The sequence below is a fragment of the Bemisia tabaci genome, chromosome 7 (assembly GCF_918797505.1).
Source record: "Bemisia tabaci chromosome 7, PGI_BMITA_v3".
Taxonomy (NCBI): Eukaryota; Metazoa; Arthropoda; class Insecta; order Hemiptera; family Aleyrodidae; genus Bemisia; species Bemisia tabaci.
In genome coordinates, this window is record NC_092799.1 from 30,666,283 (window position 1) to 30,691,433 (window position 25,151).

A 25,151-nucleotide genomic window follows, 5' to 3' on the forward strand; every position below is an offset into this window, starting at 1 on the left:
ACGTCACATTCAACTTTTCGTTCAATTTTTCATCAAATTGGCGGCGCCTTTTGGATGGAAAGTTGAACGAAAAGTTGGAACGAAATCTTCCGACCGTCATGAGCCGAAGCTGTATCTGCGCGAACCGCAGGCTCATGACGATATCACACTGCAACGGTAATTGAATCAAATTTTTTTGTGTTCAACTTTCCATCCAACTTTTCGCTCAATTATGTCGGATGAAAAGTTTGATAGTGTGAATTGGGCTCTTGTGTCCAACTAAATATTTTCTCATTTTTTTTCATAACATTATCAAATTTTGAAAATCGATTTTCACTCTCTTCGGTGTATTTAAATTCTAATGAAAGGTCGCAGATCGACGCACGTTGGTGATTTTGCTTGTGCGATAGAACTTAGTGTTCAATTGAAATTGAATCAGTGAGAACGGAAACACACCAACTCGGAATAATGAAAATAATCAAGACCTACGTATAACTGCGCAGCAGACGAAGAATTTAACCGAGAAAGAGATTTTTGGTGCCTAAATACAAGTACTTAAGGACATTTTAAAGGTCCAAAATGGAACAGATGCGCTAACTTCAATGCTCTTCTTAAAAACCGACTCTCTTCAATGAAAATGTTGCATTTTCGAGTTATCTAGTTGGTGTGTTTTCGTATTCTCACTGATTCAATCCCCATTTAAGACGGTAAAGGCGTATCTCGCGCGACTGGACTTTTTCCCTTCGCAATAAGAGTTTCAAGTGAATATTGAATTTTAACATACGCTGGCAAACACCAATACGTTGCCGTTTCAATTCTCTTTCGGTGTCTTTGCAGTTAGTATCAATGATTCAAATCGTGTTTTAAATACATTTATTTTTCCTCGAAACGTAGATGATGCTGTCAAATCACCTTCAGTGAATGCATGAAACCTTCAAAGTCCTTTCGCCTTTCAGTTCCAATGCTCAGGAGAAAAGGGTTGATGGCGATGATTAGCTGCTGTGCTTTGCTGCATTAATTGCAGGAAATGAGTTGCTAAAGTCATCCAAAACTTGCAAGCTGATCCCTCGCTAACGTTAGCATTGCATAACATCGTGCGGTCATGATTTAAAGATACATCATATTTTGATTTCTTAATGCTTAACCCAAGCATATTTACCTTCATTCATTCATTGAATTTCCTTAGTACCTTCAATATTATATACCCCAGTTCTTCAAAATCCTCCTCAATTAAATGTTTAATTGTATCATCTGGAAATATGCTTTACTTGCATCATACCCGTGCGACATGTAAGTCATTCATCTGAATGGATAACACATTCTGCTACCCTGTACGGTGTACGGTTCTGGTATTTTTCTGTCCCTTTCGAAGATGAAATGAAGACTTGCTGTTATGTGGTCTAGCACATAATTAATATCAGTGTCAAACCAGTATATTTACCTTGTGCATGCAAACTAGCAAGTAATTAATATCAATGTCAAACCAGTATATTTACCTTGTGAATGCAAACACCCATTCCGAGGGAACGTAAGTGAGCAAATCCCCGTACTGCCCAGTCGGTGTCTGTCTGGTCTCAACGAGTCGCTTGTACACCTTATAGTGACTGTTGTCGTCTCTTTTCGCCCGCGCTAAGTTCACATTCCAAAAGTTCGGATTCACGGGCAGCCATGTTTTTGTTGCAGTCGAAAATCCTACAATCAAGTTTCATTGTCTAAAATAAGTAAATGGCATGGTTAAGTCGCTGAATCTCTGAACCTGTAGCTACAGATTTTGCACAAGTACATTTTGAGGAACGTAATAACTTAATAAAATTACCCGGTGAAATAACAATTAAGTTTGTGTGATTAAAAGCTTGAATTTGTGGCGGCCAATCACCATCTCTCCAAGCTTTAATGAAGCGTAACAAGTTACCTTCTTTCCGTCTCGAAATGCCAGACTTACGGCTCATTCAAATCGACGCCATTTTCGCCGATTATGGTATCACTGCAGAAATCGACAAGAATCGCATCGTCATCCGCCAAAGCGAAGGGGCATGGCTTGTCGAAATAAATGACCTAATTGGAGTCGGTCCGAGTTTGGATATTCCTTACACATCTCTGAAAGGAAATAATCAATCGCTCTTCACTTACACTGGAAAAGAAACACATTGGATCTAGAGTTCAGACTCTTGAAAACATTGACAAGAAAAAGTACTCTTGACTCAATCAGATTTAAGCTTAAATCAAACCGAAATCCGCTCAAATTAAGAGGCTTGGTTCTTGATTTAAGCTTAAATCTGATTGAATCAAGAGTATTTTTTCTTGTCGATGTTTTTAAGAGTCTCTAGATCCAATGTGTTTTTTTCCGGGGTAGCGAGAATTCTCGCCGTAAGAAACTTCTCGAAGAGAGAGAAATCGGAGACTCGAAGCCCCAAAACTGTAGCTGGTAGCACACCCATAACTTGTCATTTCGTCATTTTGCGGCAATCTGGGAGGAGGTGGAATTCAGCCAAGAAGTCAGCGTCGATAATAGGGACGTTAACATCGGCGATGATGAAACGCCAGCTGCCAGGTGAAGGCGCGTCGTAAACCTAGGTCCAAGTTCATAGGCAGGAATCCGTAGGTTTTAATGAAGGATTCATCGGCTACCTTGAGTTTTTAGTTGGTTGATTTGAGATGTCCGGGTACTAAACGTCTTAGGAAGGATCATAGGTTGGAGCCTGTGCCTATCAGGAGGACGGTATTACTTGCTTTGTCTTGGACGAAAAGGCGATTGGACCTGGCTTGGCAGCCAACAGCCGTTACTATTGGCTGCCGTTGTCGCTTGTGAAAACTTGCACGGCTGTTGGCATTTTCGGGCTTCTTTGCCAAAGTTCTCATGATAGAAAAACACGCCTTTGTCAGATTTGAATGGTTTAGACGAGCTGTATCGCGACCGTGATCTGGAGCGAGTCCGACTGCGACTCCTGCCTATGTCACTATTACTCTCCAGATTTTTGACTGATCTAATTAAAATTTATATGTGAGAGATGTTAGCATTTCCTCGCCCCAAGCTAAATAGCTTCACTACTGTGGAATTAAATTCACTTACTCTTCTTGGATAACTTTAAGGGCAGTCACCGCAGCCCCCAACGACCTTTCCTCCTCCTCAGCGGAGCCGAACCTCCGCCTTCGGAGGGAGTGGACCAGCCCCACTGACATGACTTCCACCGCCTTCCTGAGGCGCCTCCTAGCTTTCTGGAAAATTTCCTGGCTTCTACTATCACTCATATTGAGGCTTGGGACGACAATGGGCCTGTTGCAAACTTTTGCTAGAGCAAAAATAAGAGTTGTTTCTTGTAGATAATGCCTCAAAAATCACGATGAGCGCATCGGCAAAGTCTGAAATGCACTCATAACTTCACAATCTCCGTAAGAAATTTGCGTTTTTTTAAGCTTCCCGCTTCAAAAACGATACCACGGCGTAGGTGAACATTTTGTTAGAGGAGTCGCTCCATCGTTGGCGATATTCATCATGGCCGACACTTGCGCGCAGTTTTGCGCGTAATTCGAGGAGAGTTCAAGGTCAATCAATGCGGGCGTGGAAAACATGAACGTTAAAACACGCCGATTGTTATCTGGTCTAATCCAGTTCAGGTATTATCTCGTCCCATCACACGTGTTTTGGCGGATTGGCGTCGGCCATGATGAGTATTGCCGACGATGGAACGACTCCTCTTACAAAATGTTCACCTGTGCCGTAGTATCGCTTTTGAAGCGGGAAGCTCAAAAACCGCAAATTTCTTACGCAGACTGTGAAGTTATGAGTGCATTTCAGACTTTGCCGATGCGCTCATCGTGATTTTTGAGGCATTATCTATAAGAAACAACTCTTAGTTTTGCTCTAGCAAAAGTTTGCAACAGGCCCATTATATGTTTCTCAATCACGCGCGCGATTAGACTGGTGGGCTCCCATGCCAGGAAGCAGCATTTTCCCTGTTCCCATATCAGTCCTAAGGTGTTATCTAAATGAGTTACCTACATTGTTTGCTACAGGGTGATTAAAAGATTCGCCTCGTAGGAACAGCCCCCCCCCCCCCTTCAAACAAGTAGGAACATTCCTCCTAACTTTGAATGATCGTTTGGGGTTGAAATCATCAAGTCCTCTGCGTGAGTTAATTAAAATACTTCCAATTAGAAGAGCTCCGCAGTTTTAACTTGTGAATGTCAAGGTGTGCTTGAGGAAATAATAATTGTGAATTGGAAATACTGGAACCTGGGATCTCCTGATTGTAGAGCCAGCGCTACAACCACTACACCACAGGAGGCCGACCAATAATCGGTCGTTCTCACTCCTGAGAAAAGGCCATGGAGGATTTTCTTTCGTATGGTATGGCCAGGTTTATCAGGATCTGGGAAGTTTATACCCCTATGTTATACTTTGCTTTAACGAGCCAGCGATGGGCAGTGATCCAGTCGATTGGAGCGTGGCGCTCGGCTACTATCTTAGCACACACTTCGTGGATTAAGGTTTGCACCTCCAGTGTGTGTTGTATATTAAAGTCTGAGAAATCAAGCTTGGTGAAGTGCTCATCGGGTATTGCTGTCAAGCGAGGACGATGTTGCTCTTTGTTGAATGCCATGGAGCCAGACAATCCTTTCTCGAGGCCGGAGTACAGATGGTACGTTCTTCAAGACCTTTGGTGGCGTATGTCGCTATCATGTAATTCAGGGGCGTCACACCATATATTGCACGTTTTTTTTGCCGTTCTCATGTTTTTCTGATGGCAGGGCTGCTTCAACTGGGGAAGCCGTATAAAGCAATTTGGCGTACTCGTGTGCGTCTATTGATTCGGCCCATCCCCTCTTGTTAACCATGACAGTCTTCCCATTCACTACCACTCTCTCCCCATTCACTACCACTCTCTCCCCATTCACTACCACTCTCTCCCCTGAGCTACTGCCGGAGGTTACCCATTCACTCCGCCTGAGCAGAAATTGTTCGTAGGTCTCCTGGCTTATCCTAGCTGGAAGCGATGCTTTTATTATCACGTTAATCTGGGCTCTTATCTTGTCATAGAACTTGGGATCTCTCTCGAGGTACGCGTGATCTTCATCTCTCCAGCGTAAGGGGTCGTCAGGACCGAAGTTGGCATGCAAGTAATATGTGGCAGTGGTCCGATTCTTGATCTCCTTAGCCCAGTCGGTAATCATGTTAGCACGTCCGACAGCCGACAGCCAACTCTCAATACGAATAGTAGCTCACCCAAAGAGAAAACAAGAGCCCGGACGTGAATTGCGGAGCGAGGGGCACCCCCTACTTTTAGACGAGTCGTCTCTGATTGACTGATTCGCCTGGGGCCCACTTTCTGGAGCCCTTATGGAAAATAACACGGGGCTCATTTTCCATCGAAAATATCTCGTTAACAAGGAAAAATGTATCTGTCCAATATTCCAGAAATCGATTCTCCAGATTTTTCTGAAGAGTTTGATGGGTAAAACATGACACTTTTTTCTCAAACACACGGAACAGCTCGACTTGGATTTTTTTTTCTTCAACTTGAAATATGGCACCCTCTGATTGTTTACTGACACCGGGTCATCTCCGGATGGCCCTGGCTCAAAGTTTATACCCATGCGGCGCTTCAAACCCGGTAGGGGCGTTGCAGTTGTGGGGGGGTGCAGTGTGGGTCAACTTCATCGCCAAAGCAAACCCGAAGAACAATAATACGTTGTCAAAAGGTGTGTTGGCGATTGTCTCTACCACCTGGATACCGGCAACTACTTCTTGAAGTACAGGAGCATACGTTATGCTCGACATCTAGTCAAAGACCTGTACTGTGCAAGGTTCAAAGATACGATGAAAACCATTCCACACTGGAGGGTTTTGGTTGGCAGGCACAACAGTTGGAGGGCTCAAACCAGTTCTATCCCACTGAAATTATTGATAGCTGAAGTTGGGTTGCCCCTGCCCTAAGAAATTGACAAGGTCTTGTGCTATTATGTTCTTAGCCAAGGCACCGTAGGGCTTGGTTGAGTAAGGGGAGGTTGATATCATAGCATCACGGTAGAGCTGATTTCTTCTTTCTACCCTCGCGGCCGTAAGTATATCGTCTCTTAGTTTGCAATAAAGGAGCCTGACGAATTTTGAGCGCCCGATTGATTCGAACGAGTTTCAAACCGTGAACGAGGGCTTGTTTCAACATGACGTAGTGAATATCGTAGCGAAATTTATCTCTAAGTTTGGTCATAAGTTTTGGTGCCGTGGCCACTCCGGTCGGTGGAACTTCGTTTTTACACTAGTATGTTTGACGGGGACGTGCATCGTTATAATGCAAGTATGTCCTTTTAAGTACTTGAATGTCGGATCGTCATGATTCAAGAGAATTTCGGGTTTAACACGAAACCACCGGGAGGTACTCTATCGGTTCTACTTGCAAACAATAGGAGCTCTGGGATGGTTATCGAAGTTACGACCTCATTGGTTGTTAATGTAGATTTTCTCCTTTTTTATCTCATGATAGTGTCTTTGAATCCTGTAATTTCCTCAATCTCCAGAATGATTTTCCAGAAAATTGGGCAAGTCTTGCACCTCTCTTCGTGTCGGTAGGTACACAGGCCTACATAGCTTACTTTAATCAACCGATTTCCCAGGTGTGCTAAAAACCCATAATTTTTCCTGAATTCGATCACCAGACGTTCTAGTTTCTGTCTGATTTTCCCAAGATATAGTATACTCTGATTTTGTAACTTTTTCGCTGCATATACATGAATCCGCTTGATAAAATTTGGAGGAAGAAAATAACGTTTTACAAGTTCACTGATTAAATAACCGTAAAGTTTCTACTTTCGGCTTTGTTGAGTTGTAAGACAATAGGCTAGTGGTCTGAGAAAGATTCCATTCCACCAAAAATTTCTGGACAGACTGTAACAGTTCAGTATCCACAAGCGCATAGATCTATTACTGATGCGCCAGTAGTATCAACGTATGTGAAGTGCCTTTCCGTACCTCCCTCACACCCTCGATTTAAAATTACAGTATCTGTGTACTCAATTAAACTCAATATTTTCTTTCCTTGCGCTTTCACAGCCTTATCCCTTGATGTTCTACACACCTTCAATTTACTTGCAACTTTGTCTCAACCCTGGCTGACCGTTGATTTTGGTAGATAAGTCGGTAGACAAATAAGGCAATAGGGATATGGAGGGATCCTAGCAGTGGAAGCAGGTGGTTGCAATGTACAAAGAAACTAAGTAATAAACAAGTAAACAACAACACACGGGAGACCCGATAGTTAGTCCACCCCTTTCACCAATAGGATCGCTCCACTTTCTCTATGTCTTATTTGTCTATCCAATTCGATTAAAAGTCCGCTCTGGCCTCTAAGCATATATGAAACCCGGAAGTAACACTTGGATAGGAACATCTTCATCATGTGCAAGGATCCATGTAATAAATGTACAACATTTTACAATATTGTTAAATGAAAGAGGCCCATTATTACCTGCTTGATGCGAGTCGTCCCATTGGAAGGGCGTGCGAAAGAAGTCCTTCTTATCGATGATGGCTAGGTCCTCCTTGCCAAGCGCCTTGTAGTCCTCCATACCGATTTCATCACCATAGTAAGTGATCGCCGTCCCTGGCAGGAGGAGCGTGAGCATGTTGGACGCGTCAGCCATCTCCGACCCCACCCGGTCGTTAAACCGCGGATGATCGTGGCTGCTCACCTGAATGTAGCAAGAAGCCAAGATCAATAATGGGTTACGAAATTATGAGCAAATTTAGACTTTCGAATATATTTTTCTGCACTGTAAACCAAAAAACACACATTGGATGTAGAGTCCAGACTGTTGAAAACATTAACAAGAAAATGGACTCTTGATTCAATCAGATTTAAGCTTAAATCAAAAGGATATCCGCTCAAATTAAAAGGCTTGGTTCTTGATTTAAGCGTAAATCTGATTGAATCAAGAGTTTTTCTTCTCGTCGATGTTTTTGAGAGTCTTAGATCCAATGTGTTTTTTTCCAGTGTGAAGGTAAATGACGCGTTAAGCACGATGCGCACATTGGAAGCGCGACAAAGTAACTCAATAACCGAGAAATTAGCAGTTCAAATCGCTCAACTTATCCTAAATTTAAAACTACCGGTTCCGTGCCGAATCGAATGATGTCATCCGGCACCAATCTGAAGCGAGCACGGGTTTCTACGACTTCCGTCACGGTTCGTTTTAAAAAAATGTAATTTTTCTGAAGATCACCCGCAATTTTTTGGATAAAAGTGCCGAGGAAGGTCTCTAGTGTGAGAATTCAAAACTACCAAATCGTCGAAATTTTATCTTAAACAATCGATTCTCATTTATGGTATCTGTAGTAGACAAGTAACGATTCCTGCGCAATTCCTTAAGCATAGCTTTAAACGAGTTTTGACAATGTTGTTTTTTAAAAAAAAAAATTAAAATTATCATCTCTTCTCCAAAATTTCAGTCGAACATAACAAACACTTAAAACACAACATAACCAACAAACTGACCCCGAATGATGAGTGAACAGATTGGCCCAGATATTCCGGACCACATTTCACCAAAAACTGCTGTTTGTCAAACCGCCGTCAACACCTACCAAGCGGCGAGTAGGCCTTCGGCCGTGCTCGGCAATCTTCGTAGCCAATCAGGTTGCCGCTCGCCGCCCGTAATCTCGAAGATGGTTCGGCTCCCACACCACCCTCCTACACTTTTAAAATTTTCGCATTCGGTCTTCGGTCTGATTCTCTTTTCCTCTTTTCCGTAGTTAATAACAATAAAAAATTCATTTAGTCATTTCTTAGCGGCACCTTGTCCAATTTGTGCCTAGAGCCTCTACAACTTTGCAAGTTTGGACGTTACCTTTTGAACATTTCATCCCTTCCCTTTGAATACAAATACACTTCACACATCACACGGGACTTTTATCTGCATATTATTTACTTGGCTTTATTCGCAAAGGATCTTATAAGAAGTAAATTCTTTCGATAACTTATTGGGGATGGTCAAGTTACCAATTAGAGCCCACCATTCCATGCCATTATTATTACAGGACAAGGTTTCTTACCTATAATTTGATGGGCACCGTGAGAATAATAGATAACCACAGTATTTGATCCGTGCCTTAAAAAATGAGCTGCTGGTGGCAGAACCATCTTGGTGATGTTCATTAGGAATTTTAGACCTTATTCAATTTTTCAGCAGATGAACCTGACATGGTTACTTGTAAAGTCTTGCTTCATTTTCCTTGAGTTCTAATTAGTTTAATGCCAAACAACAAGAAAATTCAGGGAGAAACATGCCTTAAAGGTGATAGTTCCCCCTCATACTTACTGTCAGAGTTCCGATGGAAAACATTTTGTTGTCATAGGTAAATACGGTTTCCATTGCTTCTTCAGCTGCTAATAGACAACTATGCAGGTTTGCTGGAGAAGTTGGTGACTGCTAGGATTGTTAATTGGTATCTCCGAAGTCTGGTTGTTATAGCTACTTTTGAAGCATTGGCTTCAGCGCAACGCAAAACCAGAACCTTGGAGAGACCAGAGAACATCCATAAGAAAGTAAGTGAGGAGCAAGGTACCTGTCATTGTGCGTCCATCTAGTTTTCACAACTACCGGTACTAGAGATTTAGGATTCAGATTTGCACATCAACCAATAAGTTTTTCACCCCATCATTTTGAGATAGAGGCTGCCATGCAAGGCGCAGCCAGGTAGTCCAATGCTCATGCCACTCAATCAACACAAATATTATCCTAACTTACTGCAAAATGGCTTGTTTCTTCTCTAATAATGGAACCGGTAAATGTTACTTTAGACGCGCAGGAAACTTCTTTGGTCGAGATGAAGAAAAGAAACGAAAATGAAGAAATGAGTCCGGAACATCTCGACCAGGTACAGGCCGCTTTGTTTACGTTAGGAGTCCGGAGTATCTCGCTGCAATTTCACTTGAAACTACAATGAACAGATCAACGCGGTAACTGATATCTGATTTTACGAAATGGATAGATGGATGCGGACAAAAGTTCTTTCGTCGAGGTGAAGAAACGATAACGCTGAGAAAATTAGTCTGGAACATCTCGACCGCTTCGCTTTGTTTATGTCCGGACTATGTCGCCGTTTGTTTGTTTACATTAGGAGCGAGTTTGACACCGATGACAGCTTTTGGTCTTTGATGAGAATTTGGTCTGGAATATCTGGGCCAAACGCAAAAACCCCGAATGATACACAGACGACGTCATTAAATACGTCTTTTGATGACGGAGTTAGAAAAGCATGCTGGACTCCGTACAAAAACCCGCTGATTTGAAAAGGAAGTATAAAGAGAAGCCATGATGACGTCCTCTTCGCTTTTCCAATGTCATTTATTGTTCTTTTGGTCTATAAACGCGCATACTGAGCTCTTGACGGACTCGAAACTTATGTATTTTAAGTATCTGCGGCTTTTTTTTTTTACGCAACTAAACCACTTGCTCAAGGAACTTTCCATTCACCGAAGATACTCGGCTGGATTCAGGTTTTTCCGCTCTCAGAGTTAGGTTGCTCAAGTCTAGCACAAGTCCGCTTTTTACTACGATGATGTCATTCTAAATAATATACATGATTTTCTTACACCCTGAATTTGTATGTTAACTCAAAGTGCGCTCAGGGCATACTCACTATCCAGTTCGGCCAACACCCGGGTGGTAGATTGTCCCACGTTGCACGAATCGCCTTAGCCAGATCCGTCGCTTTCCATTGGTGGTCCACGTCTAGCAAGTTGAAATTCATCGGGAAGTGTGTGCCCACGTTTGAGTCATTCCCGCAATACTTCATGAGAAGATTGGTTGGTCCGCGCGCGTCGACGGTCATCAGTCTGAAAAAATCGTGCAACATTTGGACTACATTTTGCAATTAGGAACTATAAGTTCCGGCCCGGTTTAAAAACAACGTATGTGCCATTAGTTTCCCTGTACACATAAGTGTTTATTCAGATGAGCCAGAATTTATAGGTCCAAATTGCAAAATGCAGTCCATTTGATAAGTAACTGAATCCCAGGACTAAGGTTCGCCACAGTCAGGGAATACTGGGAATGGAGATGTTGCATGTGTAAGGCATTTGCGATTTGACTGTTGATTTTTATGTACAGCAGTTCGCGAGAAACACGATAGTGCCTCTAGTTTCCTCTAAAATGAACTTCCAAGCTCAAAAAAAGCGCTCAAGTTGAGGCCAAAATGGAGGGGAGATCCCACGCTATCCTGAGAGTCCAACACCAAGACATACTCTCCATGCAAAGATAGGGAGCAAATTAGCAGGGTTGCCGTGTTTTCAGTTGGAGTCCCCAAGTAAAGTGGCAGTCCTGTCAATATTGTATTTGCTCCCTATCTTTGCATGGGGAGTTTGTCTTGATGTAGAGATGGACTCTCAGGATAGCGTGGGATATTTCCTCTATTTTAGCATCAAATTGAGAGCTTTTTTTGAGCTTGGGAGTTGATTACAGAGAAAACCAGTGGCACCATCGTGTTTCTCGCGAACTGTTACGTAAGCATCAACAGTCAAATCGCAAATTCCTCACACATGCAACATCTATTGCCAGGAAAAACCTGGAAATGTAGAAGAAAAGTTTTCAAGTCACCTTTATTTGGTAAGAGTTCATCAGAAATGAACCTACTTACTTTACGTTGAAACGGAGAAAAACAGGTTTGAAGTTTTATTCCTAAATAAGTCCTCGATGTAGGAAATAAACTTTAACCCCTCTTTTCACAAACCAATTTCTGGTTATCGACTTCCAGTTTTTGACCGGAGGAAATATACGGCCAGTGGAACTCAAAAACATTCTTAACTCATTTTCGAAAATGTGGGTTGGTTCCTCTCTGATAAACCCGGTTCATGTCCTGTTTGACGTTTTGGATTTAGCGTTTTTTGCTTGTAAATTATCTCAAATTAAATCTATTATGTCAACTATAGTATCCATCTTTGTCAGGCAATTACCCGAATGTAACGGAGAAATCACGGAAACGTCAGGAATTTCATTTTCTAAATTCTGTGACAACCCTGAGGACAACCTGTCGACTTTGTGTTTTCGAGTGGTTTCCGGGTTCGCGTTAGTTAATCTATCATCCACCTTCTCTGTCAATTCTAACCACCCGCTTCCGCCAATATTGCCGTGCCAAGGAAGAACGCCGTATGAACATTCGAGAGTTGTCAAATTTTCTTCGATAACATGTTTATTTTTTGAGGAAAGTTAGGAATATTTTTCCTTGAAATTTCCAGGAACTTCAGGTGCAATTGCGGACAATATTATCTGAAATATTGGAAGAAAAATATTCACCAGTTTTCCCGAAAATTCGTGATTTACCAAATGAAGCTTGGCAACGCCTGAAAGAGCATACGGCGTCTTCCCCTTTATCCATAGGTTTGTCTATGAGTATCAAGAATCAGCCCGCTGGAGTAATCACCTTGTTTTTCCATCTCGCTTCTTGTATTCGTCCAAAACGGCCCGGAACTCCCTCGCGAGGATGAAGTTCTCATCGTGGTTGAGTGTGTGCGTGTGGTTGTATCGCCCATAATCGTAGAGCGGTAGCCTAGGCTGGACTACGGGCTCGTCCCGGAAGTATGGGTCCTCCGCAAGGTGAGCCATCGAGTCGATCTTTACGCCATCAATCCCACGGTTCAGCCAGAATCGAAGAACCTCCTATTGCCGCAAATAACAAACTTGACCAATATTAATCATTTAACCATCATCAACCATCATAATTTAATCATCATTAATATTAATCATAAAAACACACTAAAATACCAAAAAAACAAGTGGGTATACAAGGCTAGATGAGGATAAAACAACCAGGACGTTTTGGGCCAATCACATGCCCATTCTCAACTGGAACAAAAGCTATAAAATTAAAACAAGAAAATGAGCATGCAACTGACCGAGGTAGGAATCAGTACAAACTGAAACAAGTCGGTCATTTTGAGTTCACGAATGACGTTTCCAATGCTCATGCTGGGCATTGGATGTTCTCCCAGTAAAGTGTAAAGTCTCCAAATACGTACTTCACTTCAAATTAATTTTTTTAAATTATAAGGGTTCGAAAAAATGAATGATCATTTAGGTATTCCTTTGTAACCACCACAGTCCTTTTCTTTGATTATTTGTCCCAGTTTGATTTTTGTTGCCATCTTGAAGTTTTGTGACGTCAGGCGGGTACCACTTTTGCCAGGCGACTACCGAATCTGTAGCGCGCATTTCAAATCTTCGCCTGCTCTCAACAAGATTAGAACAAGATGAGGACGAGAAGCATTGTTTGATAAATGAGATGACGATGAGATATAAATTAGATATAAATGATCCGTCACATTCCTTCCTAGAAATGTGCCTGTTCCAGCTGAATTTAGTTTTTTATTTCTGAATGATGAAAGAATCTCAAAGGATCGAAATATGACTAATTACTAGCTCTGTAGCTTGCAAGATAACGCCCTTACCTGAGTTATGAATTTTTCCAGTATCGTTGAAATATAAGTAGAGTACCTAGTAGCGGCACCCAGTGTCACAGTATGTCATACCTATTTGATGTACCTAGGTAATTCTCATCCAAATAAGAGAAGAATAAATATTTACCTTCATTAACACCAAGTAGACGAAAGTTCCACTGTGAACTTAGTTGGCCAATAAAAATGCAAACAATGAAGCAATTATTTTTATTTCCTGACTCCAAATGGTAAGAATTATGGTAAGAACTCTAAGGCATAGTAAAAACTGTATTTATCATTCCTCAATAAATACAAGGTTGACTGTTTGCATGGAAATGATAGTACATTAGTTGGCGGCTTATCTATTATTCTAAACTTCAGATTAAGTTGATGAAGGTAGCAGGTTGTTGTCAGCAAGAGCTGTTGATATGAGTATGTAGTTTAGAATGGTCAATTTTTAATTCTGCCAGAGGAGCATCATTAGTATTTAATACAAAACTCTCAGGGGTCTCTGGATACTATGCCACCTCTTATCAAGAATGTTTATGCTAATTTTGTTGCTATGTGGTGATGGGAGAGATAATTTCAAGATTATTTTGGTAAAAGTCGGACAAATATGAGGATGCCAAGTTTATAAGAAAATCTCACAAACCAAAGTGAACATTGTTTCATGCCTCTGCAATTTTCAGCTTCGGGCTAGGTTCTCGCAAGAAGGTCAGCACAACGCGCTGATCAAACTTTTGTGGAATTTCTTGTTAATTTTAGAATGTGTGCCAAAGTCACAGTAAGTATTCCACAAAAATTGCAAATCTGAAAAATCTAGAAAAATAACAAGTACCTCTCAGCCTCCGCGCAATTCGCACCCCTGCTAATAAATGTTGGAGAATAGAGAACACTTTACCCTCAAAACATTACTCGCACTGAGTTTAAACTAATATGTAATTATATGTGTACGATGGTGGATCTGAGCTGTACTTACTTACCAAACTTTGTTGAGCGAAGTTGTTACTTAGGGGAAATTCATTAACTGCTGCCAAGGATTCACAAACTCTGACCTTGATAAATATTTCCGACATATGGACCGCGTTAAACAGAAAGGAACCAAGCCACATCAGCTGTTGTCAAATTTAACGGGGAAATTACATTTTTTACGAGAGAACGTCTTTGCAGATTCCTTTGAAAATTTTAAGGAATTTGCTTTGTATCATGGAGAAAATTCACTGAAATTTTCACGAAAATCCGCACAACCGTTTTCATGTACGAAATTAATGTTCCCGATTAAAGTTGGCAATAGCTGATGTGGCTTGGTTCCTTTCTGTTTAACGCGGTCCATATACTTGAGATACAGTCAGATGTTTGGAATTCTGGACATTCAGTTATTGTTCACATACAAAAGAAATTGACTAACAAATACAACCGTTTTATATTTACATAACTGCTCAACAGAACATACCGACAGTTGTGATTAGTTTCTCGACAGCACTCTGATAGCGGTAGGATAGCTAAAGGATCCCTACCCTGCGGCAAAAATGGAGTTGATTGAAATTTTGATTCACATGGTGCTAATGCTGTCAAGACTCAAGACAAAATTACACTCCACGCACAGTCAAAGAGTATTTTGATAAGTAAGATTATCCATTAAGGAAGTTGCACAAATCACAAATCAAACCGAAGGACACGGACAAACCAAGGAGCCAGCCATAGCCAGCTCAGAAACTCGGCAATTCAGTTTCTCTCACTGCAAAAGGTGGAACCATCCAAAGTACCATCAATGTTAAGTTGAAAGGGTGAATTACTTATTTAAAGAGTGCTAAGTCATTTTGGGACTTTTTCGAAGAGATTTAAAGGAAAAAATTGGAAAATGCTCAACTATAAAATGAACGTAAACAATCCGCCATTGTATCAAAGCTGACGCACAAATGAAACAAGCGCTAAACACAAGGGTAAAAAGTACATACGTAAATTGATTTTGTTTTATAAGGAAAATGGTGAAAAAGTTAGGAAATTCATATTGGAAATTGAAGCTTTAAGATATAAAGAACTTCAGATAATTAATACAGTTTATTTAGAAACGGAGTTAAAGAAGGCAAAGTTAAGGAAACTCAGAAGGAACAGGGTATTTTGTAGGAAAGGGTTGGTAGGTTTAGAATTGAATCGACGTATCGACGTATCGAACAGCGACTATCGGTAGTCTCGAAAAACCCTGTAAAATACACACTAATACAATAAGCGGTTACATCAGATCTTATGGGAGCGCACTCACACATACAAAAAATCGCTTTTTCAAGCGATTTTTTACAAGAGAACAGAGGAGAATCTCACTAGCGATCGAGATTTTTCGAGATTTTACATTGATTAAATAGCCCAGAGTGAAAGGAAAGTTCTCTCCAGTTGATCACTGGGAGAACAAAAAACAGAGCAAAGATGGACAGAGGGGCACTATCACCTCCTTGATAATAGGCCAACCTTTACACCCACCAAGGAGTATTTATAGAGGCTCTTCTCTACCACAGAAAAACTGATGATATGATGCGCTCAATCCATCCATGTCAGCTCTAAAGTTGCATAGTTCACCTCTATTCTTGACGATGTTTATCATTTAATCAATGGGATTGTCATTGAAAAGTTAATGTTCTGCTTTATGGAATGTGGTTAAAAAATCATGAGCACCTCGGTCGGAGACAAGAGACTTTCCAATGGCCTCTTGGCTACAGGTGGAAGCTTTTACTACCCTCCTGTCGTATGGACAATTATACACTGGAAAAAAAGGAATCTTAAATTTGCCGCCAAGAAGTATTTCTTCTTAAGTCAAGAATCTTTCTGGTTAATATAAGCTACTTTCTTGCTTAACCCAAGCTTTACTCTTCTTGTATCAAGAAAAAGTCAGCTTAAAGCAAGAAAAAAACAATTCTTGGCGGCAGATTCAAGAATCATCATGCTTGATCCAAGCTACTTTTTTTTCAGTGTATGGGAGCAACGGTCATCACTCTTTCTTCGGCTGTTAATCTACCTACATGATGGATGATGACATTCGGGTGACGTCATGAGCCAAACAAGTTTTCCAAACTTCACCTACCAATAGATCGTCAGGAGGTAATTGAGGGCTTTGAGCATGTTCTCTATTGAAATGTACTTTAAAATTATAGAGATTCGAGAAACTCTAGCACGCACTCTTCTTCTGCTCATGGTACTGGATAACTCCATGCCGCGCATGAATGATTCAAAGGTGCATAGAGTAATCATTCAAATTTTCAAGATTGTTGCGGCATATACATATGACAGACAGGCAGTGTTCTTGAATTTTTATTCTTAAAGAAAGTAAAAGTGTTGAACTATCACAACATTAAAAGCGTAAAGGAAAAATAATCTCCGGAAACAAATTACGTTATGAACAAAAAATGGGCACTAGACTGAAGAACCTGGCGCAGCACTCAAAGTCTGCAGTTGTGGACGAACTGCTGCGCGAAGTGAGCTATCCCTCTCGCCTTCATTTTCATGTGACACTTCGTGCCTACACTGGAGTTTGAATAGTTGTATCGCGTCTTTTCATGTCTAGTCGAAGGTAGATTGCTCTCTTTTGCTTCCCGTGCAGTTTTGAAACGAGGGTAACTTATCTTCAGCCTATCTTCACTTTGCCGTCGTATACTTTCTGAGGGGGAAGCTAATGAATGGACGAATCTATCCCGAAGATTCAGACTTTAGGAGTAAATCACAGACCTTATGCAGATGCCCCATCGACATTTTTCAGCCAGTTGCCCCCTCGCTCCTCGACCCTAATCTTTTTTCCGCGACAGCAATAGTTTGCCAAATAGCGTGCATTGGTTTGTCTGTCTCTGTAGGGAATTCATCTTTTCCCTTTACAATTCTGAAATTTTCAGTCCTCGTATTCCCGCGTGATTTACATAAATATTATATTCGTTTTTAATTGGCAATGCCGTAAGGAATAAGTATGTAAGTGTACTAGTTTTAAGCGGTCACATCAGTGAGGTATCTAAGCAAAGAGAGGATCTCTCCTTCTTTATGTTCCTCTGAATCATGAACGTCTTTGGTTTTATTACATGAAATGAATGAAGAGGGTTACCTTCATTCTGTTTCTAACTTTCGGATTCCAGTAATTCAAGTCTGGCTTGAAAGCTGCAAACTGATGGTAATAAAACTGCTTTCGCTCTTTATTCCACGTCCAGCTTGGCTTCGAATATTGATTCACCTGAAATTGACGAAACTCTATTAAGGTTTTTCAACGTGTCTAGCCCCTTAGAATCACCGAAATCGCTTAAAAACTCCATTTTAAAGTACGTTTTGTTTCAATGTGCGCCTCGATCCGTTGCTTTTTGGGGGCTCTCTGTTTTGAACATCATTGATACCAGTGGCGTGGCGTGAATTGCGATATATCGATTGTTATGCCATTTAAACCTATGGAAAAGGATCGATAAACAGGGTGTTCGAAACGAACACCTTAATAATTGATTCTTTACCATAGGTTTAAATGGCAGACCAATCGATATATCGCAATTCACGCCACGCCACTGATTGATACTAAATACTATAGGTACAATTGAGAGCCAGGTGACGTGACATCTTAGTTACAGGTCGTACTTTTTTAAGGGAGCCAGTTTCCTGATACATAGTAAGAATAAGTAATATCACTAAAACTTTGTGTTCTCATAAGAAGTGAACACGAAGTAACACAAGGTGCTGGTTGATTTTTTGTGTTAGTTTTCCCCGTGTCAAATGGAGCAAATGTTTTGGTTGAGATGACCAAATATTAGTGTTGAAAATCTGCGACCTCGTTAAAAATTAGTCGCCGACCTCCAACATGGATCGAAATCCAACGCGCTGGCAACACGCAAGTCGCGACCTCTGAAAATGGGCGGGGAAATAAGAGAACGTGAGCTTGGCAGGATACTTTGAAAGTTCGGAAATAGTACTGCTTTTTTAAGGGCGGTCCGGAATTACTGGAATTAGTGGAAATTTCGCGAGAAATTCCGGAATTTTTTATAAAATTCTTGTCATTTTGTCGCAATTTGAGCGAGAAATTCAAAATTTTGAAATTTTTCGAATTTCGTCAAGTGGAGGTACTGAAAAAGTACTGGATTCGTCTTTTGAGGAAGTACTGAATTTCTTAGAAATGTACCGAAAAAGTACTGTAAAAGTACTGATTTTTGGCCAGCCTGTTTTACTAGACACCCTGTTTCATGATCCGATGTCTTAGAGCAGCCTACTCGGTTTGGGTCGGCTTAACACAAAAAGAAGTTACACTGAGTGACATCAAATACGGGAATTTTTATCTGTGTAGAAAAGTATACCCATATCGATTTATGGAGTGGAAGGACATCATTTGACAAACATTTTGTCGCTTACCTGTACCCACGTTTCAGACCGGACATTTTTCCTATGATCTAAAGCATGTATCCTCGCGATCTACATTCACTAGGTATATTTTACATAGCATCGAAATTGTGTCCCGTCCAAAACGAGCGAGAAACATACAAGCGTATTCTCCTCCTTTGTCCTCGCAATGTTATCCTGCATAAGTAGTGGTCATGCATTTGTCCTACGTTTCATATTCCTCTCTTTTTTTCTATATAAGATGTCTTATTACCCAGTTATTCGGAGGCACAGGTTCTGAGCCATTCCAGCTGGAAGCGTCCCGCCAAATGTAGTAGTCGTCGTAAGGGCTTTCCTTCCTCACTGATTTCTTGAACCATTCATGCTGGTCACTTGTATGATTCGGAACGAAGTCAACGATTAGGTTAAGACCTGTGGGACAGGACACTTTTATTAAAGCCTCTCATAAACCCTTCGATTACGTATCGTGTGTTTGAAATCTTTAATCACAATTTATTTCTATCTATATTCTTCTGCATCAACGATAAATATTGAAAGCTGAAGGCACTTTCAGGGTCACATCCCTGTCAATAAATTTTTCGTCACTGCTTCAGGAACATTACATTCCTGCTTAGATGGGGTAAATTATCCATGAGAATGAACAACGGAGCTAAGCTATGGGTTAGACCTCTTGTCCTATGAAATTCCATAACTATTCATAGCAAAAGAAGTAGATGAGAATGCTTCATTCGAGGGTATTTTCCATGTGTACCCTCAATGAGGAACATGTTCATTCTTGCAAAAAAAAGCGTCTTACCATTTAACTTTGGTGGGGAAGTATCAGCACATGATAAGTTGTTAATCAGTAAATTGGCCGCTGACCCTTGTGCAACTACTTAACAATGTATTCGGTTGGTGTAAGATGTGCTGCTTCCGAAATATTTGAAGGAGATTTTACTGGCATGATATCAAGTAACTGATTTCATCTGCAACGTTTTGCTTAACCTGCAGCAAGGTATGCTATGATTTTCACCCTTTAAATGTTTTATCATCTCCTGTATTAGGTTAAGTTTATTTGATGAAAGATCCCCTTCACAAAGAAACTAGTTTCTTGGATCTAGAGTTCAGACCCCTAAAACATTTGACAAAAAAAAATACTCTTGATTCAATCAGATTTTTGCTTGAATCGAGAGGCAAAACTTTTTATTTAAGTGGATCGCCTTTTGATTCAAGCTAAAATCCTATTGAAGCAAGTGTATTTTTGCTCAAGACCATTAAAATAAGTTGGCAATTGTCAAATTTTTGAATCTGACTCAGGATCTAAGAGCCTTTATTCTAGTTTTTTAAGTATCCCCTGTACCCTTGCTTTACTAGATGTAATAATTTTAGTCATATGTCTCCTAAAATTTCGCTACGAAATGAATCATTTTCTTTTGGATGCCAAAAGCATTTCAAAACATGGTCGCGATATCAACCTTTGTAGGATGAATGGGAGTACTAAATGAGCTCGATTTTGTCTAAACAAAAAAAAAAACTTCGGAATACCTTTATTCAAAATATTTTTAGGGTAGCTAATATTTGAAGTCCTGTCAATCTAATTGAATGAAGCAATGGTCGAAACGTATTGCAATGTCAAGGATATTCCATACGTCCTTGATGATTATTACCGGTGAATTTTCATGTTAGATATAGCTTGAAGGAACTATTGAATATTTTTAATACGTGGATTTGAAATGATTCCAATCTAAAATTCCAAGTGGTCCTTTTCATGTAACTTCTACTTGGTTAATATCATACCTTTAGCCTTAATTTTCTTCACCATTTTATCAAAATCTGCCATTTTGCCGAATAGAGGGTTGACCTGCTCGTGATCCACTATATCGTAACCTGCGTCCAGCATAGGTGACTTGTAGAACGGAGCCAGCCATAGTGTTCCTATCCCTGTATCAGTGAAGTAGTCCATACTGTTCGTTATCCCTGTGAACATATATCGGTCTTCGTGACTTCAACCGGATCAATAACTTGGAGCCTTTTTGCTTGCGACGCAAACAGAAAATGTGAACTCTTTTACCAGAAAATTCGAACGCTTCTTTTTTTCCGAAGTTCTTTTGAATGCCATTTTGTGTTCATTTTACGATGATCATCTATTGAGCGAAGACATGAATGAGCCAAGGAGGTCTTTATTTTTTTATGGTTGGATTTTAACCAAAAACCGAACAAGAAAAGGCTTTGATGATAACATAACGCTAAAGCACAAAAGAAGTGATAAGTGTGATAGCATATAAAAAGGACAATAGACATCACCCGAATACGGTTGCCCTTTATATTCCATATTCCATGAGGCTATACCATGTTAAACATGCAGCTAATTCAAACTACTCGTCGTTGGTAAAACCACTCAATAATTATATACTGCACACATTGTAAATGTCAACTATCATCTCAACGCTCAAATCTGCGAAGTCCGTTAAATATGTATTATTTCTTCAATTATTCTTATTGTTAGTTCCTTCCAGCTTGCCTCATCAAAAAAATTCGTCCATAATTATGATTGACGAATACGAGGCAGAAGGAACTAAGGTTTGCATCGTGATGAGGTGCAATGTCATGAGTAGTTCTTTCGAACGCTGCTATCATTGTTAAAACAGGATATGAAGACTCATACGAGGGGCGTTCAATTAGTAAGTATCCCCCCCTCTCTAAAATCCATAAGAATGGACCAATTTTAAAAAACTTGGGCTCAAAATCTTCCTTAGGATATTTTGAGTTCAACAAAACAAACCGCAACAAAATCGGACCATGTGCGGCCGAACGCGAGCCGTTTGAACGCGCCGAGGTGCTCGACGCTCCCGCCGAATCCGCGAGGATTTGAAGTCCGCTACAGGAGAAGAGCTTCTCTGCCAAAGCCTCAGTCGTTCATCACTGACGAAAAATCAAAGAAATTTTTGTAGAATAAGGGGCTTACCTCACTTCTCCACATAACCAGCTCGATCCAAGCAAGTCTGATACTGAGACTAAGGCTAAGAGAACAGCTTTTGGATGCCTCGTGCGTGGAAGTCTTTCAGCTGACCGCGGATGAAAGAGTGGACGGCTTGTTTGACCTCTTCCACGGATTCAAAATTAACTCCTCCGAGTTCAGATTTCAGATACGATAATACATGGCAAACCAGACCACCATTTATTCCCGTTCCTGAAATCTGAACTCGGAGGAGTTAATTTTGAATCCGTGGAAGAGGTCAAACAAGCCGTCCACTCTTTCATCCGCGGTCAGCTGAAAGACTTCCACGCACGAGGCATCCAAAAGCTGTTCTCTTAGCCTTAGTCTCAGTATCAGACTTGCTTGGATCGAGCTGGTTATGTGGAGAAGTGAGGTAAGCCCCTTATTCTACAAAAATTTCTTTGATTTTTCGTCAGTGATGAACGACTGAGGCTTTGGCAGAGAAGCTCTTCTCCTGTAGCGGACTTCAAATCCTCGCGGATTCGGCGGGAGCGTCGAGCACCTCGGCGCGTTCAAACGGCTCGCGTTCGGCCGCACATGGTCCGATTTTGTTGCGGTTTGTTTTGTTGAACTCAAAATATCCTAAGGAAGATTTTGAGCCCAAGTTTTTTAAAATTGGTCCATTCTTATGGATTTTAGAGAGGGGGGGATACTTACTTATTGAACGCCCCTCGTATTTTTCGCCAAGGTATGATCACTTTACAATGATTGGACACGGACAAGAACACACTAGATTTATTCAGTGTTTGAAGGAAGCAAAGTTACTGCCTCCGTAGTCCTCCTTGTGCCGCAGAAAATACTTGTTGCATTCAGAGAGCGTTCTACTTTGCGCGGAAAAAAAAGGTAGGGGTCACATAGAGGAGAGGTAGAATGATATATACATAAAGTAATATAGTTAGTAATATTTTAGTGCTGACATGAAACAGCATCTAAATATATTAAGAGATATAAAGATATTTTGCTGTAGGGCAAATTATTTTACTAAATAAAAACTAATAGCTATTTTTTATGATAATTTGAGTAACTAAGGATTTAGAACAGGAATATGAGATTGATTATCAATGTTTAATTTCTGCTTTTTTGAAAACTAGAGAGTGCAGATAGTTCACAGGAAATTCCCCCTGTTACCCAATTTGATTAGGGAGCTTAAAATTGTGGTAGTACCCCAATGAATTAGGTCACTAACCAAGCTATTGTGGTAATACCACAATTAATTGGAAATGTCCATATCGTCCAACAAAATGGAGTAGTACCCAAATTTTAGGGGATTACCTCTTTTCCCCCGATTTGTGGAGCATTATTTTAGTTGTGACAAACGGAACAATTTCTATGTGGCACAGAAACTTCCGTCAGTGCAATTAAAATTTTACACACCCTTATGAGACACTACTACGCACTAGCGTTGAATCCTTTATTCAACATGTGATTTGAATGATCACACACGCTTTTATTTTTGACCAAAGATTGAAGCGGATCTCTTGGCCAGAAAACTTTATTCTGAACCAACTATCCAGCCACAAAAAGTTAATTTGTGGTAATTGAAATAGGATATAATTCAAGTGCTGATTACTTTATCCAGCAAAAGAATTGGCCAATCACAAACGTTTTTGTTTGCTAAGATTGGGGTGATAAATTGTGTTAGGATACAAAGGAAAGTTTAACACTCGGCAAATTGTTCTGCCAGAGTTAACTTTGTTCGTTATGGTTATAATGAGATACCATTGGAGGGCAGAGTGCTATAAATTCAGTAAATGACTTTGACAGCTACAGTAATGAGTTTAGAGCGATAAGTTGGTGAGGATTCGTGTTAAGGAAAATGTATACTTCAAACGAAAGGTTTTATTGCTAGAAAAATGATATGATACCAGCAGTTGAAGCTGTAGGATAGAGAATCTTGAAACAGGTAGATAATTTTCTAATTGCGATACATTTTAATCGAAAGGTAAGACTGTTTCACAGTGGTATTTGTTTTTCTGCCACTGAAAATCTTCCTCCCACAGGGAGAAACATCTGTTCAAGAGGCCCCAATCTTAAAGCTCTTTGTCAAGAAACAATTAATTAGTGATCTCGCAGTTGTGAGTCTACTAGCCAGCAAGAGTATTCTTCAAGTAATAATTAAATGGAAATGTCCATATCGTCCAAAAAAATGGAGTAGTGCCACAATTTTAGGGGATCACCTCTTTTTCTTGACTTTTGGAGCATTATTTTAGTTGTGACGAACTGAACAATTTCTATGCATCACAGAAACTTGCGTTTGTGCAATTAAAATTTTACACGCCTTCATGAGACACTACCTTGATGCAACAAGTTTTCCCCAGCAGCGTAACGAAAAACACGTAAGGAAGCTCAACTGACCCATCCCAGGTACATTTTGCAAGTCAAGCGGGTACTTCTGTCACATTTTTCCCCCTTTCTCTTCTTCCCCATGACAAAAAGTGAAAATTTATGTACCGTATTATGTATTGTATTTTGTATTGTATGTATTTATGTACGAATACCATTAAAATCTCCAATCCCGTCGCCGTTAGAGTCTTTGAAGGAAAATGGCAAAATCTGGTAAATTACAGTCGTTTGCCACCACTCCAGTTTCTCGCCTGGCTTGACTATCTGCGTGAAGCTGCAGCGTGTAGTGTTCGATTTCAGGAGCACCAAAATCAGAAGGCACAACGTCGAAATGCAAGGTATCATTTTGCATTCAACTATCAAAGGTGCCAATTTTCCTCGATGTTACAGGTTCTGAAGAATTGCAGAATACTATTATTTTAGTGAACGACGAATTCGTCCGCTAGATTGCCGTCGACGGAATTAATCAACACTTTCAAGCAAGATTCAACAAGGTTAAAATGAATTTAAACATTCATTATGAGACCACGCAATGAATTTATTCTATTTTATCAAAAATCCCGGGTTTTGCTTCATTTTCCCATAAACGTTAGTTACTCTTGCAACACATGTGTTTATTCTAAGCGTCGAATCAGACTTCGAATTCTGCTATGTTATCGCTTCTAACAAAGAATTATTACGCTCCTTTATGATTTTGTAATCTTGAGGCATACTAGCACAACTTGAAGGGTACACTTCCTCGCACTATCGCATAACAACTGCAATTACGAACAAAATATTTGATGGTAACGGGCGAACGGACCTCGTGCCCACACACCGTATCGTGAAACCGAATACTTTAAAATACATGTACATTACAGGAATGGAAACCAATCCAATCCAATGTGCGTAACGTAATTTGTTGTTATCGCTATTACGAATAAAATATTGGTTTTGAGTCACATTTATGTGCTTTTATTTTTATTTATTTTTTTACTTTTTATTAACGCCACCGGACGTTTCCGAGAAGGTAGAATCTAAGAATTAACAAGCAGGCCTGTCTTTTATAATTGACCACGCTAAATTGACGCTTGGGG

General features: G+C 40.4%; 1 protein-coding gene across 1 annotated transcript; it reads right to left on the minus strand.

Annotated features, from left to right (window-relative positions):
* Positions 1–1,446: 1,446 nt before the first annotated feature.
* On the minus strand, positions 1,447–24,985 carry LOC109040601 (maltase 2-like). The gene is made up of 8 exons (XM_072302487.1): positions 24,231–24,985; positions 20,516–20,711; positions 19,358–19,430; positions 19,003–19,194; positions 12,395–12,630; positions 10,616–10,811; positions 7,443–7,692; positions 1,447–1,671 (listed from the first exon to the last, which is right to left on the minus strand). The coding sequence occupies exons 1-8, from the start codon at positions 24,418–24,420 to the stop codon at positions 1,472–1,474; spliced, it is 1,533 nt and encodes a 510-aa protein (XP_072158588.1). The 5' UTR covers positions 24,421–24,985; the 3' UTR covers positions 1,447–1,471.
* Positions 24,986–25,151: the final 166 nt, after the last annotated feature.

Bases quoted from the DNA above. Each gene is read 5' to 3' on its own strand.
- LOC109040601 (XM_072302487.1), bottom strand. From the start codon at position 24,420: ATGATACCTTGCATTTCGACGTTGTGCCTTCTGATTTTGGTGCTCCTG. The intron at 19,195-19,357 runs GTAATGTTCCTG...GGTTTATGAGAG, and splicing joins TACCCCATCTAAGCAGGAAT to GCTTTAATAAAAGTGTCCTG. The intron at 7,693-10,615 runs GTGAGTATGCCC...CGTAACCCATTA, and splicing joins GGTGTTGGCCGAACTGGATA to TTGATCTTGGCTTCTTGCTA.